General features: G+C 41.9%; 1 protein-coding gene across 2 annotated transcripts in view; it reads right to left on the bottom strand.

Annotated features, from left to right (window-relative positions):
• Nucleotides 1-18,950, bottom strand: part of ENPP3 (ectonucleotide pyrophosphatase/phosphodiesterase 3) — a 111,633-nt gene that overhangs the window by 77,921 nt on the left and 14,762 nt on the right. For both annotated transcript variants that reach the window (XM_044289466.1, XM_044289467.1), the window contains exons 2-6: nt 14,878-14,968; nt 8,396-8,518; nt 5,767-5,892; nt 3,927-3,987; nt 1,923-2,020 (exon numbers count right to left, since the gene is read on the bottom strand). In XM_044289466.1, the coding sequence (XP_044145401.1) occupies nt 1,923-2,020; nt 3,927-3,987; nt 5,767-5,892; nt 8,396-8,518; nt 14,878-14,968 (499 nt within the window). The remainder of the gene's footprint in view (nt 1-1,922; nt 2,021-3,926; nt 3,988-5,766; nt 5,893-8,395; nt 8,519-14,877; nt 14,969-18,950) is intronic.

The raw sequence follows: 18,950 nt of genomic DNA, 5'->3' as shown, positions 1-18,950 counted from the left end.
AAAATAAAGTTGTTATATAATCCCAACGCGTTTCCTCCGATACATATATTACCGGATTCATCAGGGGATGTAAAAAATATAAAGATGTAGATGATCAGATGGATAAATGGCACGATAGCCGTCAGCCCAATAGCTCTCTGTAGATATGTCCAACCGAATGATGCAGTCCCTGCTGGGACTGCATCATTCGGTTGGACATATCTACAGAGAGCTATTGGGCTGACGGCTATCGTGCCATTTATCCATCTGATCATCTACATCTTTATATTTTTTACATCCCCTGATGAATCCGGTAATATATGTATCGGAGGAAACGCGTTGGGATTATATAACAACTTTATTTTGGCTGTACTGACACTGGGAGATACATATATATTTTTTCAGGGACAGGATAACAGGGACAGCCGTCGATAAGTGGGGTCGCTCCCTCTGGGGGTGATTCTCCCGCATATAGGCGGGAGACCTCTCCGCTTTTAGGCAGGGCCTCACCAGTCGGATAGGGATTTAATCTTCCCAGCTATCCACCTGTCCTGTATAAGAAGAGCCGGTGACTACAATACCCCTTTATCAGTTTTTGTGGACCTTCCCACTATCTTGCTGCGGTACGATTCATCTCCGTAAACAGAACAATCACCAAACCGTGAGTGGGACTATTTGGTCCAAATTCGTGCTCTTTATTTTGTACTTTTACCCTGTGCCTCATTGTGCATAAGTCCACTGTATCTGATATATGCAGCTATCGAAATTTTTCTGTGGGACCTATTTTAATTAATAATGACTAAAAGTTACGTTTTAAGTAGGATAACTATTCAGTGATATACAGTTAAACCTATATTCTAATATTTAACAGGTTTTTCCAGGTTATATATATTGATGACTTTTCTATAATATTATGTCAGTGGAGAGTTATTTTCAGGTCTCTCCAGAGATGTTTGATTGGGTTCAAGTCAAGGCTCTGGCTGGGCCACTTGGATAGTCACAGAGCTGTCCCTCATCCGCTCCAGCATTGGCTTGGCCCTGTGGTTAGGGTCATTGTCTTATTTAAAGGTTCAGCCCAGTGTGAGTTCCAAAGCATTCTGGATGACATTTTCATTAAGAATATCTCTGTCCTTGCCACCATTCAGCTTTCTCTTAACGCTGACCAGTCTTCCTGTCTATGGAAAAACACTGCCACAGCAAGATGCTGCCACCATCATATTTCACTGTAGTGATGGTTTTGGGCAGGTGATGAGCAGTGCCTGGTTTTCTTCCATTTAAGAATTATGGAGGTCACTGTGCTCTTGGGAATTTTCAGGGCAGCGGAAAGTTTTTGTAGCCTTCTCCAGATCTGTGCCGCCAAACAACCCTGTCTCTAAGCTGTGAAAGCTGTTCTTTCCTCCTCATGGCTTGGTTGATATGCATTGTCAGATCTTATATAGACAGCAGTGTGTCTGTCCAAATCATGTATAATCAATTGGATTTACCACAGGTGCACTCCAATCAACATGTAGAAACATCTCAAAGATGATCAAGAGAAATGGGAAGCCTTCACAGCTAAATTTTAAGTGTCATAGCAAGGGGGCTGAATACATATGTCCATGCAGAATTTTCCCATTTCCTTTTTAATAAATTGGCAAAAATTTCTAAAATTCTGTTTAAATTTTCTCATTATGGAGTATTGGATGCAGAATAATGGGTGAAACCTTAATTTTTTTTTTTTTCATTTTAGCACAAGGCAGCAACATAACATGTAAAAGTGAAAGCGTCTGAAGACTTTCTGAATGCAGTGTGTGATATATATTTCTGTACAAATCAAAAAGCCAAAAAACGCTGAATTTAATATGAATTTACTACATTAAAGAAATAGGAATTAGAAAAAAATACATTTCTAATTCCTATTTATTTCTGCCCTTCACAGCCAAAATAATTTGCCAAAGACTCACTCAGTTTGTTAATGTTTGGCATTAAATCGCCCCAGGTCTGTAAGTACTCTGCTCGAAATCCATCCAGGGAAAAAAGGATAACAGGTGGGAGATCATATCTGTAGAAATGCAGAATAAATAAAACTGAAATTTTATCATCAGGTAAAAAAAATATAGTTGTAAATGTTTGAGGAAGCAATATGTATATTAGGGTGGTTCACACTAGCGTTATGGAGTCCGTTATGGCTTTCCGTTTTAACAGGGTTATAATGGAACATAACGGAATCCATAGGATGGAATACAAAACGGAAGCCTCTAAGAGGCATTCCGTTTTGCTCCGTCCTAATAGAAGTCTATGGGAAAACATAACCCCATATTTTTTAATATTCCCCTGCTCTGACTTAGCAAAGTAAGACTACTTTCACACTAGTGGCAGCCTTCTCCAGCAGGCTGTTCCAGTGGGTGAACAGCCTACCGGATCTGTGCTGCCACTAGTGCATACATGCCACCGGTCGGCTCCAGCCCCATTGACTGTAATGGGGGCGGGCCGGAGTTCTGGCGGCAGCACAGCAAACATGCCGAGAGGCGCCGGAATAAAACTATGACTCCAGCACGCTCCAATTATCGTCAATTGGGCCAGAGCGGACCTCCGGCTGCACGTGTGCACTAGCGGCAGCACAGATCCGGCAGGCTGTTCACCCGCCAAAACAGCCTGTCAGAGGAGGCTGCCACTAGTCTGAAAGTAGCCTAAATAGGCTGATAATCTTGCTACATATAGCCAATTACTAAACCAAATACCATACAATTATTTTCCCTGGTATTAGATAGTATTAGTATAAGGGATTGTCTGGATCTACACAGAACATGTGCAGTGGTGCAACTAGAAACTACTGGGGAAATGACAGCAATTTTTAAAAGGGCAGACCTTGGCAAATTCTTCGCAACCCCCTACTCCCGTGCATCCCTCACTTCTGCGGCTAGTCAAGATCGTCCTTTCAGACAAGGCCCCACAGCCGCTTCATCCATTTCCTACATGTATATACTGCATTACATGTCACTGTATATACTGTCATTGTATAATACTGTTGAGGGGGCCCTGACAATAAAATCTTTTACTCCTCCCCTTCTGAGTTTGGGCCCCAAAGCAGCTGCTTCCCCAATAGCCAATCCCCTGAACATGTGCACTCCAAAGCATTATTGCATTGCAAACTTTTCACTTGTTAATTTAACCCACACGATATAGACCCAGTGAATGGATCTCTATATAAAGTTGGAGGCCATTGTTGTGTCCGTCCAACCTTTGCCTATCCGACCTTAAAGTTGATATACGGATTGCCGCCTTAAAATTCTCTCTTTAGAAACTGAAAATTTCATTTTATCAGCATGTTCAATGGCTAAAAAAAAATCTAGATAAGTCAATGGTAGCAACCAGTAAAGCTGCACATAGTGTTCTAAAAATGGCCGCCAGAACAAAACTAAGAAATGCCAATATCTATGAATTAAAGGGAATCTGTCAGCTCTGAAACACCCCCCAAACTATAGTAAGTGGTGTATAGTGTGACACAAAGTCTAATTATGCAATTTTCCTCTTCATACTCACTTGCACTCCGATGCTGTGCCCCAGTGAACCAGCAGTAAGAGGACTCCTGTGCTCACACACATAATCGACAGGACTGAAAGAGGAGTCCTCAGTGCATTTTACTCCTGGATTGAGGGAGCACAGAGTTGGAATGCAAGTGAATATGAAGATAAAAATTAGGTAACTGGACTCAGCACCACTTACACTATACACCGCCTACTCTAGTTTAGGGAGTGTTTTGAAACTGACGGATTTCCTTTAAAGTTAACTTTGGCTGCTGTTCTAACTTCTGACTTCCTAGTATAAGACAATAAGTGTCATGCATAAATGAACAGGCTATAACTAGAGAATGTGGCCTAACATGTCAAACAATAAACTTGTTGACAGAATACTAAAGCTAAAGGGTGTTAACCTCCTCAAATATTAACTAACCTTATGTTACTTACCCTTCAGGGCACTGTGGAGCAGCACTGCTGTTACAGCCACCGTCTGCCCATGCAGTTTCTCCTACAAGTCAAAGCACATAGTGGTAAAGTCCAAGAACAACAAAATAAACTACAGAATCAATCTAGCAGGAATTTGGTTTTTCCCTGTTTTGGTTGCTCCCTCAACCCTTTTTAAGATTTTAAAAGATGATGTGACTGCAAGCAATCTGTCTATCACAGCATTCCTCATAAATCATTCTTGCAGCACGTCTTGCATCAAAAACCTGAGATAGGTCATCAACGTTAAATTGGTGGAGCCCACCTCCACCGATCAGCGGTTCCCAGCAGCCACCGAAGCTGAAACCTAGCACGCCGTGCAGAACCAATAGCAGAAGGCTCTAGTCTATACACTGTGTAGTGACTGTTCTGGGTTACTGATGCTCAGCTCTCGCTCAAGTGGGAGACAGTTGGTATCCTTTGCTTGGATAACGTCTTTAATGTCCTTCAATTACGCTCAGTAGTGTTGAGTGTAGTACTTCAGTTGATACTTTGTAACTGACTTTTTAGTAAAGATTGTATAGGATGTCATTCTTCAATTACATTAAAAGACTGTTGTAAAAGTGCCACATTAATTTATGATTACTTTGGACATATGTTGCCTGCCTGACCAAATTTTGTGTATTTCCATCTGGAATACGTATGGTGTATCCGTGGGATATTCCATAAATGTAGAAAAATGTCCAGCACAAAAGTAAAATCTCTAAGCTTTATTTCATAATGAATTCAAAATAAATATCCATGGGCACCATCATGTCCACGGTGGAGATGTATTTTTAATTAAGCATGAAATAAAGCTTTAAGATTTCACTTTTGTGCTGGACATTTTTCTACAATGAAATACCTGCGCAACTAGAGCGAATCTCGTGCACGGAGGTTTACACCTGGCCAGCTGGGGTGAGTTTTCTACCATAAATGCCTACTAGGTAGAGTTTCACCTCTGGGGACTTCAAGATGCAGAAAGACCACTGGTCCCTGGGGAGGCATTTACAGCAGATACTATTATATACATTTTACAACTTAATTCAAGCACCAACCACACTACCAACAGATCATACCTACAATACATTTTAGGCTACTTTCAAACTAGCTTTTTGGCTTTTACATTTGTGAGATCAGTTCAGGACTCTCACAAGCAGTCCAAAACGGATCAGTTTGCATTCTAAATGGAAAATGATCTGCTCAGAATGCATCAGTTTGGCTCAGTTTAGTCTCCATTCCGCTCTGGAGGCGGACACCAAAAATGCTGCCTACAGCGGAGCCAAACGGATCAGTTTTGCTCTAATGCATTCTGAATGGAAAAGGATCCGCTCAGAATGCATTAGTCGCCATTCCACTCTGGAGGCCTGCAGGTTTTTTCTGTCCACCTGACAAAGGGGAGCCAAACGGATTTCTCTGACACAATCTGGCACAATAGAAAACGGATGCGTCCCCCATTGACTTTCAATGGTGTTCAAGACGGATCCGTCATGGCTATAGAAGACATAATATAACTGGATCTGTTCATAACGGATGCATGCGGTTGTATTTTTGTAACAGAAGCGTTTTTGCAGATCCATAACAGATCCGCAAAAAACGCTAGTTTGAAAGTAGCCTTACCCGTTAGAGCCTCAAAAACTGGAAACATGTTTATATGCTCTCATTATGAGATCTTGCAACCATTGAAGATCTCAGATTTTGGTAGTAATGCCTAACTGTACGAACATACCAGTTAGGACTATGTTATGTTTGGATGCTAATTTTATATGTCTAATGTTTGTACGGTTGTTTTAGTTATATGTTGAACTAAATAATCATATCTTACCTTTGCAAACAACTTGATAGTTTGTACAACAATTTCCTTGTGTCAGGCAGTCGTCTGAGCACGAGCAATGATTGCCATTAACGGGTTTCTCTCCACAACGCACCTTGCTGCAGGTCCACTCTTCCTCTGTAAGGCATCAAGACAGCTGATAAGCCATACCATAGAGTAATAAAACAGCTAACATAGATGTCAGTGACTACTGAACTCTCCCTGACGAACGTCTTGGAAATGATTAATGAAAGGTTGGCTAACACCAATGCAATTCACATATTTTAAACTCTGGTGTGAAAGATAGGAAACCAATATGATATAGCCTTACACAGTTCATGTAACACCTATTTACCTGACACAGACCATCTAGTTAGGTGGAAACATGTACCGCAACATGCGACCCAACATAAATATCACACAATGAATATGACTAATGAGTATATTATATAATAGCCTAGAAGTATTCAGTAGACTTCATCTATTTCATCGACAGCACCCAATTCTGAGATAAACCGTAGCACTGAAGAGCCACCCTTAAGATGTTTAGATGGGGCCTGCACTTCTTGGATCTGTAAGGCCCCTTTCACATGGGCGAGTTTTCCGCACGGGTGCAATGCGCAAAGTGAACGCATTGCACCCGCACTGAATACGGACCCATTCATTTCTATAGGGCTGTGCACATGAGCCGTGATTTTCAAGCATCACTTGTGCGTTTTCAAGCATGTTCTATATTCTCACGCAACGCAGGACCCATAGAAGTGAATGTTGCTGCGTGAAAATCGCAAGCATCCGCAAGCAAGTGCGGATGCGGTGCGATTTCCACGCACGGTCGCTAAGAGACGATCGGGATGGGGACCCGATCAATATTATTTTCCCTTATAACATGGTTATAAGGGAAAATAATAGCTTTTCTAATAGAGAATGCATAGTACAATAGGGCTGGAGGGGTTAAAAAAAAATAAAAAATAATGTGACTCACCTTAATCCACTTGCTCGTGCAGCCCTGCTTCTCTTCTGTCTTCATCTTTGCTGTGCACAGGAAAAGGACCTGTGGTGACGTCACTACGCTCATCACATGGTCCATCACCATGGTAAAGATCATGTGATGGACCATGTGATGAGCGCAGTCAAAGAAGAAGACAGAAGAGATGCCGGGCTGCGCGAACAAGTGGATTAAGGTGAGTTAAATAATTTTTTCTTTTTTTTAACCCCTCCAGCCCTATTGTACTATGCATTCTGTATTAAGAATGCTATTATTTTCCCTTATAACCATGTTATAAGGGGAAATAATACAATCTACACAACCTTGAACCTAAACCCGAACTTCTGTGAAGACGTTCGGGTCTGGGTACCACATTCCGTTTTTTATCACGCACGTGCAAAACGCATTGCACCCGCGTGATAAAAACTCAACAATGGAACGCAATTGCAGTCAAAACTGACTGCAAATGGGTACCTACTCGCGCGGGTTTGGCGCAACACACCCTCAACACATCCGGACACTATCCGGACACGCTCGTCTGCAAGGGGCCTAAGTGGTGAGAATCCCAGAGGAGCATCCTGTAATGGTGCAGTCCTTTCAACATAAAACGTTGTCCGTACGGCACATACTGAACTGACGTTAATGTGCAGTACTACATGCGTGAGAGTAGTGCTGTGTCTGGAAGTATAGGAGGGAGGGGTCTGAATCCTACCAACTATACAACTTTAGGGTCCATTCACACGTCCATGTGTGATCCGCAAAACACGGACATCGGCGATGTGCGTTTCCGCATTTTGCGGACTGAACATCGCCGGCACTTAATAGAAATTGACTACTCTTTAGCGAGGACAAGAATAGGACATGTTCTATTTTTTGGGGGAACGGAATTGCGGACCCGGAAGTGCGGATCCGCAATTCCGGATCCAGGCCGCAATTGTGCGGCCCCATTGAAATGAATGGGTCCGCAATGCCGTTCCGAAAAATGCAGAACAGAATTGCGGATGTGTGAATGGACCCTTAAATTGATGAAATATCCCAATGATGATAGGCCATTAATGTTAAATCCCTAAAAAAATTTAAAGGGGTTATCCTGGAAAAGATAATGATGACTTATCCTCAGGATAGATCATCATTATCACATTAGAGGATTTCCAAGTCCCGGCACCCCCGCTGATCAGCTGTTTCAGGAAGCCGCTGCACTTACCGGAACTCTGGTGAGCGAGCGATGCAGGATCCTAGTAGGATGCAGGATCTCCAAGGACAGCGCCGTACATCTTATAGTGGCAGTGCTTGGAATTAGAGGTCAGCCTCATTGACTTGAATGGGATTGAGCTGCAGCTAGGCCACATATCTTATGTACAGTGATGTCACTGGCCTAGGATGAGGCTGCGACGCTTGAGGCCTCTTATAACAGCTGATCGGCGGCAGTCTCAGGTGTTGCACCCCTGCAGATCTGACACTGATGACTTATCCTGAGGATAAGTCTTTTCCTAGATAACCACTTTAATTACTGCACTTAGACTAGAAGGCAGAAAGCTAAGCAGTGGGAAGGAATGGGATTGCAATATCAGAGATCCTGCAGATTGCTTAAATGAAAGACCAGTTTGGGAATTACTAGCAGAAGTGCAACTAGAAAGGGTTGTACTTCATACTTACTTGGCTTCACACAGAGATCCGAAAAATCAAAACAACAGTTTCCATGGTCAACGCACTGTGCATCGCAGCGGCAATCATTTTCTCCAACAGTTTCCGTTTCATAGCATCTGTACCGACATGACACTGGGAAAGTAAAGACAAAGCCGTTAGAGATTTATATATACACATACACACTTTTTTAAAGGGGAAGACAAATAATGAAAAAAAATTACAAGAGCTTTGCAGTGATTTTATATTGATGACCTATTCTCAGGATAGGTAGTCAATATCAGATTGGCAGGGTCCGACACCCGTTACCCCGCCGATCAGCTGTTTGAAGAGGAGGCGGTGTCCCATACGAGCGCTGCTTCCTGTTCATTACACTACGTGTCGTCTCCTCTGTAGTGGTGGAACAGTGTAATTCCAAGTAATCGCTCCATTCAAGCGAAAGGAGTCCTTACACTGCACTTCTGAGACGACACGTAGTGTAATGAAGAGGAAGCAGTGCTTGCATGGAGCGCCACCTCCTCTCCAAACAGCTGATCAGTGCGGGTGCCAGGTGTCAGATCCTCACCGATCTAGTATTGATAATCTATCCTGAGGATAGGTCATCAAAATAAAACCCCAGCACAACCCCTTTAAATTCTGAAAGTATATACTATTTATAAAGCCTAGTTTGACTTACTTAACGGAACTTGACATAAACGCACAGCAGGACGGGTTGCATTAGGGCACAGAGCTGAAGACTTGCCTCAAGCCTCCTCTCGAGTTACTGTATACATATCACAGAAGATATCATATGGGAGCTGGGAATGGGTGCCTCATAATGGAGCTCGTTCAGCCACAGCTTAAAGGGGTTGTCTCACCTTAGCAAATGGCATTGTGATTAGCAGTATATATACTTGATCAAGTAATTACCCACTGCGCTGCCTCTAGCTCCAGTCTCCATGGTAGACCCTTTGTAGTCCGATATTCCTTTCACACTCCCTACATTTTGCTAACATGCATTCATTAGGGTAGTAAGACTGAAGGGATACATGGAAGAGAATTTGGATGCATGGTGGGGGGGGGGGGTTGTACTGTTATCATGGAGATGCATAGGAGCTGTAGACACCAAATGATAGGACATTTAAAAAGATTATTTACAAAGGTGCTTAGTTTTACATTTAGTTTGTTATATATTCGTGTTCCCATGTTATGCTCGAGTATAGGCACTTGAATACACCTTTGTAATAGGATTATAATGGCCAGTTCTACACAATACAGACTATTCAAATACACACCTGACAAGGGCATTACATATATAGAGAGGAGTCTGGGAGTCTCCCATTCACCCATGCGTTGGATCTGGGACAATAATATAATAGTTTAATCCATTTAATAAACTCAGGCCCAAACCCCATCTTCTTGAGCACTATCCACAGGTATCGCAATTCCACTCTGTCAAATGCTTTGGCCGCATTTGACAAGGCGTGGACCTGGCTAGCCTGAATATTCAAATATAATCTCCTGATATTCACCACTGTTGACATGTTGGGCATTAAACCAGCTTAGTCAGTATGGATAAGTTATGTGATCACTGAATTCAACCGGTTTGCCGGCATTACTTTTGCTTATATTTTAACATCAACCTGCAGCAAGGAGATAGGCCTATAGGATTCCGCCACCAGGACATCCTTACCTGGTTTCAGAATTACTACCACTATCGCTTCATTCAAAGAAGTGGGCAATTTACTCTGTGTTTGGGCTTCATTATAGACATCTAACAGGTGAGGTAAAAGTATTGAGACATAGGTTTTATACATTTCCACTGGCAATCCATCTCCCCCCGGAGCCTTATTATTGGACATATCTCCCACCGCTTCTTCCATTTCTTTTACAATGATAGGGGCATCTAATATATTTCTCTGTCCATAGTTAGAGTAGAAAGTCCTAGCGGGTCAAGAAACTCCTTAATCTCTGCCTCAGATGCGCAAGTTTTAGATTCATACAAAGATGAATAAAACAAGTGCATGATCTCTAATATCTGTTCCGGTGCTGTGCAGAGTTCCCCACCATTACATTATATTTAGTTAAAGCTAGGTTCACATCTGTGGTACCGCATTCCGGAAGTCGGTCCTAGCAGAGAAGGAGACCGCCAGAATTACATTGTCATCCCTAATCAATATAGTGGGATCTGTTGGGGTTTTCGGCAAGAATGCCGGCTTTCTGCCTGGGAAAAAAAATTGCTGTGTGCAGTGGCTTTTTTTCTTATAGAAAGGTGGCATTCTTGCCAAAAACCCAACGGATCCCATTATAGTGAATAGGGATCAATTGAGCCCCAGTGGTGTCCAGCTATGCCAGATACCGCAATTCCGGTACAATACTGCTCTTTCAGAACAGAGAACCAGAATGCTAAAATGCAGATGATGCCGTAGCCTAAATAAAATAAAAAAAAGTACAAGTTTCATTTAAGGATTTTAATGACGCATAGCATAGATAATATAGTACATAAAGTTGGTGTCAAGTACAAATAGCAATCATGAAAGAGTAAAACAGTATTATGTTGTTGAGATGATGTGTCTCCTAAATATTCAGCCCTATATAAGTACAAAATATTACAGGGACAGATCCGTTCTCCCTATAGACCAAACGACACAAAAAGCATTGTTCTGTTTGGGGGCGATTGAAGAATACAGAGGGCTCATAATTACAAGTAGAGTTAAGTGAATCAAAGTATTCGAAATGGACTTCGATCCGAATTTCTGAAAAAAATTGATTCGGCATGAAACCGAATTTCCTTGCGCTTCGTGGTAACAAATCAATTTTCCTAAAATGGTAGCTAAAATTAGAAAATGACACTCACCTCATCCATTTGCTCGTGAAGAAGCCATCCACTCCAATCTTGATTAAAGAAAAACTGCCAAAAGCCCTGCAGCAAGTGTGATGACCTTACCACGTGATTACGCTGGGAGCAGTTGTAAGCAGTGTACCGGGGTGGCCTCCCCAGGATACAGCGAAGTCATGAACAAGGAAAACGACTCGGACGGCAGCTCTTGTAGAACAGACTTTGTTTCACTGTTACGGGATAACAAACACAATCCCAAATCTAGTGAACGTAAAATCTGACTAAGTACACTCAGCCCAGAGGCTGAGACCCCTGTGTCGCACAGCACTGCGACCTACGATGGTAGCCGGAACACACTTGCGCAATTTACCTACTGCGAGCAGAGCTAACTCTGCCTCACATAGCTGTTATTACCCTGAAGAACAGGAACAATTGTGTGTGTGTGAGATACAGGCTAGCCCGCGGTGCGACACAGCAGCTTACAATCTTATCAGACTATACAGTACTATCCCCCTCCCTTTTCCCAAACTGTAATGTGGCACCTGCCTAATATATATCACTCCTGATAAACACGCTGGGGTAACTGGAGATTATGGTGAAGTGCTCTCTGTTCTCCGGAGCGAACCAGAACTTTAACTGATAAGTCATTGCAATAAACAAGCAGCAATTCTTGATAGCCTGCCACTCAGCAACACTAACTAACTACCGGCAGGTTTGATCTCAGTCTCTAGTATTTAGGCGCCAATCTTATATTGAGGTGCGTCCCGGGTCTGCTCTGTCTCCACTGATGACTGCAAACTGAACAAAGGCTAATCCAACACACGTGCGGTTCCGCAGGGTACGTTGCTTTGCTCTTCAGCTCTCATCAGCGATACTGGCAGCTGTACTCCTGGATGGGATCCGGGTACTTGATACAATCAGCTTCACTTGGCTGCAGTCCTGGTTGCAAAAGGGTGATTCCACGCTTGGATGTTAATGGATTTCTTCTCTCACACACTTTTCCAGTCTGCCACTAAAATGGATGCCAGCTTCCTTCCTCTAGACACACAGCTCCACCTCCTATGAATATTTAAATCTGAGTCTGTTTAGCTGTGTGGGGAAACAGCGGCCTCTTGTGGCCAAACAGCAAAATAACAGTGTTCATGCAATAAGAGCTGTTTCACAATCTCACACAGTGATGTCCTCACGTACGCCCAGCGTTATTACGTGGTGACATCACACTCACCGCAGGCCCTTTGGCGGGTTTTCTTCAATCAAGATGAGAGTGAACAGCCTCTCCGCCAGCAAGTGGATGAGGTCAGTATTATTTTTTTACCCCCTGATTAACCCCTGAAAGGCTTATTGTCACAGATGCCATGATTAGCGTTGAACACGGCATCTGGGGGGTTAAATGATGGGGGGAGGGGGCGTGCAAACGCCGTTCCCCGTCATTGCACCCGCTCCATACAATGGAAAGCGATTTGTGAGAAAGTAATCCGTAACAAATCGAGTTTCTTGTCAAAGTTCGGTGAAGCAGCTGAATCGAATTTTTGAAAACTTTGCTCAACTCTAATTATAAGTCTGCTGGATTCATGAAGGGATTACTTTCCTCACCCCTCTAAACAGAGGTCAGTCACCATGAAGAGAGTGGAGAGGGGCCAGGGCTGAGGTGGTGGAGCAATGTCCCCATGAATAGAAGACATCCAAACCTGTAAGTCCACTGAAGTTTTTGATTGCTTCCATTAGCCAAATGGCACAATGCTGAAGAGATTTTAAAAGTTTAGGTACACTTTAAACATAGGAAATAGGTTTCCATGTGACTGCATTTTGAAATATCTTGGATGAAACTAATTAAAGTTAACAAGACCTGTTATGATGTTTCCAAACATCTTAGGAGAGCAAGAATTTACAGTATCTGGGACTTGATATTTTAGAAGAGAAAGAAGCTAACATTTCTTTGGATTTTCGTCAGTCTGGGTGTTTCCTTGCAATGACTTTTTTCATGTCAGTCAAATTATTTACAGAGAAAGGAGCTCATTACGTTTACCGTGTTGCAACTGATTGGCATACAGGTATTTCTTGTTTTAACATTTGGCAGAAAGTTTATTTTCCCAGGATGGTCTGGGAGTTTGCAAAACATTTGTGTCACTGGGATGATAATTGACATCATAGCCCTATACAGTACATACCCAATAACCACAGGCTTACATTTTAACTGGTGGTTCCTTAATAATTGTATACAGTGGGTGTAACAAGACATATTAAAGACATTCTCATGTCACCTCTTGGCTCGGTATATTCACACCCGTATTTAGGGCACAAGAATAATCCATGTCTAATAAACTTGATGAATTTTAAGACTTGATTGGTCACATCTATTTTTCTAAATTCAAAACTTCCAAGATAAGTATAAAATGTGGCTAAAACACATAATACATTTCACAAAGCATTGCCCCCATTCTGTTTGGGTGCCAACATGTATCAACTAATTAACCCCATTATGACAAGGCGGCATACATGTTTTATTTATTTTACTCACTTAGGGCTCATGCACAAGACCGTATGTATTTTGGGGTACGCAAAAACGGATCCGCAAAAAATACGGATGAAGTCTGTGTGCATTCCGCATTTTGCGAAACGGAACAGCTGGCCCCTAATAGAACAGTACTATCCTTGTCCATAATGCAGACAATAATAGGACAAGGTCTAATTTTTTGTGGAAAGGGCACACAGAAATATGGAAACGGAATGCACACGGAGTATCTTCAGTTTTTTTTGCTGACCCATTGAAATGAATGTTTCCGCATACGGTTCACAAAAAAAATACAGACACAGAAAGAAAATACATTCGTGTGCAAGAGCCCTTATAGCGCTGATTTAGTGCACTTGGTCCTGGGCTTCAATCTGCAGTGCCATCTAGCTCACAATGAGTGCTATGCAGTGAATAGAAGAGTCAGCTAAGCCAGGTGTCTTGCAGGGTATCTCGGTGGCATAGAAAAGCTGCAGGCTCTTAGCAGACCCTGATCAGCTCTGCCTGTGTATAATGTTCATTTGGATGGCCCAGTTATAGTTGAAAAGTGCACAACGCAAATTATACCACAATACCCCCAAAATTGTTCCATTTTGGGGACATAAAACTTTTGTAATCACTTTTTATTCAATTTTTGGGGGAGGGAAAAGTGACCACAAATGGTGAATTGCACATTTTTGTCACTGCTTTCACCACACAGACTAAATGTGCTTATATTTTCATAGTTTGGACATTTTCAGATGCAGCAATAAAAATAATATTTATTTTTGTATTTTTTTTTTACTGTAATTTTTAGTCACCTTAGGGGACTTGAACATGCGATCCTCCGATCACTTATAGATAATAGGTGGAAAGGGGTTCGAGAATCAAGTTTATGTTGTTTGCCCATCCTGAACAGGGCTAACATGCATATTAGAGTCATTAGTAAGCAAGTGGTGCACAGAGTGCAGGGAGTACATGGGAACGGCAGTCTTTCATGTGAAAATGGGAGTCACATGAGAAAAGCTGAAGGGAGTCAAAAAGCCTTGAACCTGTATGCACTGCAAACAGAGAACCACACAGAAGACATACTTTTGAATGGCTCTCATAGTTGTGGGCATTTAAAAAATAGATGGACGATGAGAAAACCACTTTAACTGTCTTAAATATTCTACAAACTGGTAATACCTAATTGCTTAATAGGTTGTTTCTCTTCTTTTTTCAGTCCTAGGCCCAGGCCTAATCCAAGTGACATCACAACCAATGCAACGAGAAGCACCTGTAAGAGAAAACAATGCAGAAATGAGTTCATATGATTACAGCATACATTATCACAAAAATGTAATACAATAGGCTCACCCTAGCTTCAGATTTGGAAAATTATGCCAACTATACTGGCTATCCTCCTCAGGAGCAAGACAAAAAAGAGACTAATTGTGCATAAAAATTTAGCCGGCTCTCAAGGCATAAAATGTGAAAAGGAACAAAAAAATGAAATGTATGTAATAAGGTTTACTAGATAATTACAATAATACAAGAACATATACAAAAACAAAAATAAAAGAAAAAATACTGGAACCTGTTGTATTAACAAAAAGACATGAGATACTGGGTCCTAGCAGCAAAAGATGGATTCCACATATCTTTAGGCAACATGTGGTGATTGATGTTGAGTGCTACAAAGATAAATATCTTGCGATTAAAAAAACAATATGGTTCCAAAGAAAAAGTAAGGCTACTTTCACACAGTAAGTGTTTGATCAGTGATTTCCATCAGTGATTGTGAGCCAAAACCAGGTGTGAAGTCTACACAGAGATAAGGTACAATGGAAAGATCTGCACCTCCCGCTGTGTTTTTGACCCACACCTGGTTTTGGCTCACAATCACTGATGGAAATCACAGACCAAGCACTGACTAAACAATGACTGTGTGAAAGCAGTCTTAGCAAAGAGTTGGTTATTCGTAGATGATGCTGGCCAGCGCTTAAAGGAAATGTGTCATCAAACATGTTTTCTGCCAGTTAAAACCAGATAGCGACACATATTCTTTATAATCTCTTTATTTTCTAATTGCATATTTTTAATTCTATTTTTCTGAACATGATTATAGGGGCGGCCATCTTGCCTGAGCTGCTGTTAACAGCATTTAGAAAGCAGTTAGAAAATTGCAGCCCCCATGGGCCCTAAACACAATGGTCAGGAGGGGATCTCATTGACTTCTATGGAAGAGTTTCCTAGGCATGGTCTGTGACCTGTGCAGAGGTCATTGTACAAGGAAAGACTAGATAAACTCTGACCATCACCTATTGTGAATGGTGGATCCTGTCTTATCTGTCATTCAAATCCTCTATCACCTCTGTGTATACATAAGGAGATACTTGCAGTAAAGTGATCTGTACAGAACAAGAAGTGGCGCCTATTATTAGGATTAGTGGCCAGTGTGAAAACTGCAGGATTTTATGGTTTTTATTTAAATATAGATATTGACATGCAAAATTAAAAATAACCACCAAAAGTCCTTTAACCCCATCCCCTGTGGCAGTGTTCCATAGGAAATCAGTGTATTTCTCATACACACCAATGCTAACACATTGGAGGCAGCAGCAATCGAATGAAAAATAATAGCACTCACTGTACATAACATCCCAGAATAGCTCGCCAAGATCCAATTATTACCCATGTTGCAAATGAAGAGAGATACATTGTGTGGGGATATATAGCATCGAAGGATACAATACACGTATAATAAATGTCTCCATATATCTCCAGATTGGGTAACAATATTTATGTGTGACAGAAGGGCGACTATGTGCTTAATAATTTAACTGATTTAAGTAATTTGGCGGATAGCCACAAAGTTTTAATAATTTGAATAAAATTGTTTTTCACCATTTGGGATAAATATTTATAATTTTTTATAATAAAAATGTAAATAAAAAAAATAAAAAAATACACATCATGGGCATAGCTGCGTGTGAAAACACCCATATTATATGCAGCAACAATAAAGTGCAGCCTCCGGTGCTGTATTTGCCGTAGCGCGGCCGCCAACAGCCGCTGCTTATAACTCAAGCCATGCCCACTGGGCAGAGCCCAAACAGCGGGGAGCGAGTGATTAATGAGGAGTGGTAAGTCCTCTCTCCTCCCTGCCTTCTGTATATCGCGATGTGCTCCAGCGGGTACATGTTAATTGGCATCACGTAACTTTTAGTGTCTGGGGGCATAATAGGACGGACCTGACTATCCCTTATTAGTATTCATTACGCCTCAATAACAACGTATCCAATAGTTTAATTAGAAACCTGCAATAATGATGTCATTGTACAACATCATTAACTTATCAGAATCATTGTTAGTATTACTTCTGCAATTATAATGATGGTCGTAATCATGTAGGGACCATTATATAAGCAGACCTATAACAGCATGTTTCTACCTACTAGTGTGGTGCGATAGCCCCTGCAAACCATACAGTGACCAATGTTAATGGTAAGAAATCGCATAGGAAAGGTCACAACAGCAGTAGGAAACACACAGCAAAAATCTGGACTATTACAGCATAGTTTGTGACAAAAAAGTGACACGTCACAATAGACTATATTGATAAAAGCCTCTTAGTGCATACATTCACCACATCAAAGCCTCTTAGTGCATACTTCACCACATGTAAAGCTCATAAAATAGAGCATAACATAAATGAAGCATCAGGGTAATATACCAAGGATCTATAGATAATGTCTATTGCGGATAGACCCGCTATCTATCTATCATTGCCTTTTTGTCGCCTGCCTCAGACTTCGTTTACAGACCTTACTTGTTTGCCGTCTGTCTCTGACCTCGGACTTCGTTTGCGGACCTTGCTTGATCGCTGCCTAGCCTTACCCCAGACTTCCTAACCACGTACTTCCCCTCTGTGCTTGCACCGGTATCTCTGGTATAGCCAGCCAATGGCGCAGTGGGTTGGAGCCGGACCCACAAACCGAGATGTGAATAAGGGCCTAAGTCAACTTTCCTGTACATTTCCAGCCAAGTGTGTGTGTGTGTGGGGGGGGGGGGGGGGGGTCTGTATATCCTTTTTAAGACCAATATCAAATCGGTTGGTTGGCAGAGTGCTTTCAAATCCACTGTCTGTTACAACTTGTAATTTATACATTTAAACCTCAGTTTTTTTTTACTTCAGATGTACACAGGGATGTCTTTACCAGCAATTGATAGCATTCACTGTGTAAGTGTGTATACAGAAATAGCTGTCAGTCATTGATAGCTATACACAGGGGAGGTGTTACCAGTGATTGTTAGCATTCTCTGTGTAAGTATGTATCTATATAGATAGCTGTCAGTCACTGATAGTTGTACACAGGGGAGGTGTTACCAGTGATTGATAGCATTCCCTGTGTAAGTGTGTATATATAGATAGATGTCAGTCACTGATATTTGTACATGGGGGAGCTGTTATCAGTGATTGATAGCATTCGCTGTGTAAGTGTGTATATAGAGCTAGCTGTCAGTCACTGATAGCTGTACACCGATGTGGTCTTAAACTCAGAAAAAAAAACAGATCTGACTATAAAGATTTCAAGTTTTACGGAATCCTTTCCTTCAAAACTACATATCAATCTGCTCAGCTCCTTCTCCTCTATAACATGCTGCCTGCAGATTCCATTGCGTGGTGACAGGTTCTAGTTTAAGTGGTAACAGACAATATGACGCTGTACTCTTCCAAGAGGTAAGAGTAGCAGCAACATAAATGACGGTGCTTGCACTAATCACCACAGGTTCCATATGGTGTGGTACCACACAACCTGTAGTCTCCCAGGTTGCGGCATCTCACAATCATGGCACACACTCTTATCTGTCATGGAATCTCTGCCTCGCAGAATGCACCATTCCACTCTGTCACACAATACTGCTTACAGGCTGGGTGGTCTCTGCTGCAGACCCCAAGTGCTTTCAGGATGCACAAACTAGGTAGCTTATTTTTTCCCCTCAGCTCCAGCCCCACCTCCTCGGCGGTTTTCGGCTTCTATTGCCCTAGCTAATCCATGAGGTGATGTACTCCATCTTTCAATGTGTTCTTTGCAATTTCTATCACATCCTACCCAAGGTTCATGACTCTCCCAGAATGTCTGTATGTCACGGGCTGCTCATTGATGTCATCATTCCCTCCATGGTCTCAATACTTACAGGGTACCACAGAAGTGCACAAACATTTTACATTCCCTCGCCGGCCTCCCACAGTAAATCACATGGCTTCACATCAC

Source organism: Bufo gargarizans, chromosome 4 (genome assembly GCF_014858855.1).
Source record: "Bufo gargarizans isolate SCDJY-AF-19 chromosome 4, ASM1485885v1, whole genome shotgun sequence".
NCBI classification, from domain to species: domain Eukaryota; kingdom Metazoa; phylum Chordata; class Amphibia; order Anura; family Bufonidae; genus Bufo; species Bufo gargarizans.
This window is presented reverse-complemented; position numbering and strand designations above follow the sequence as displayed.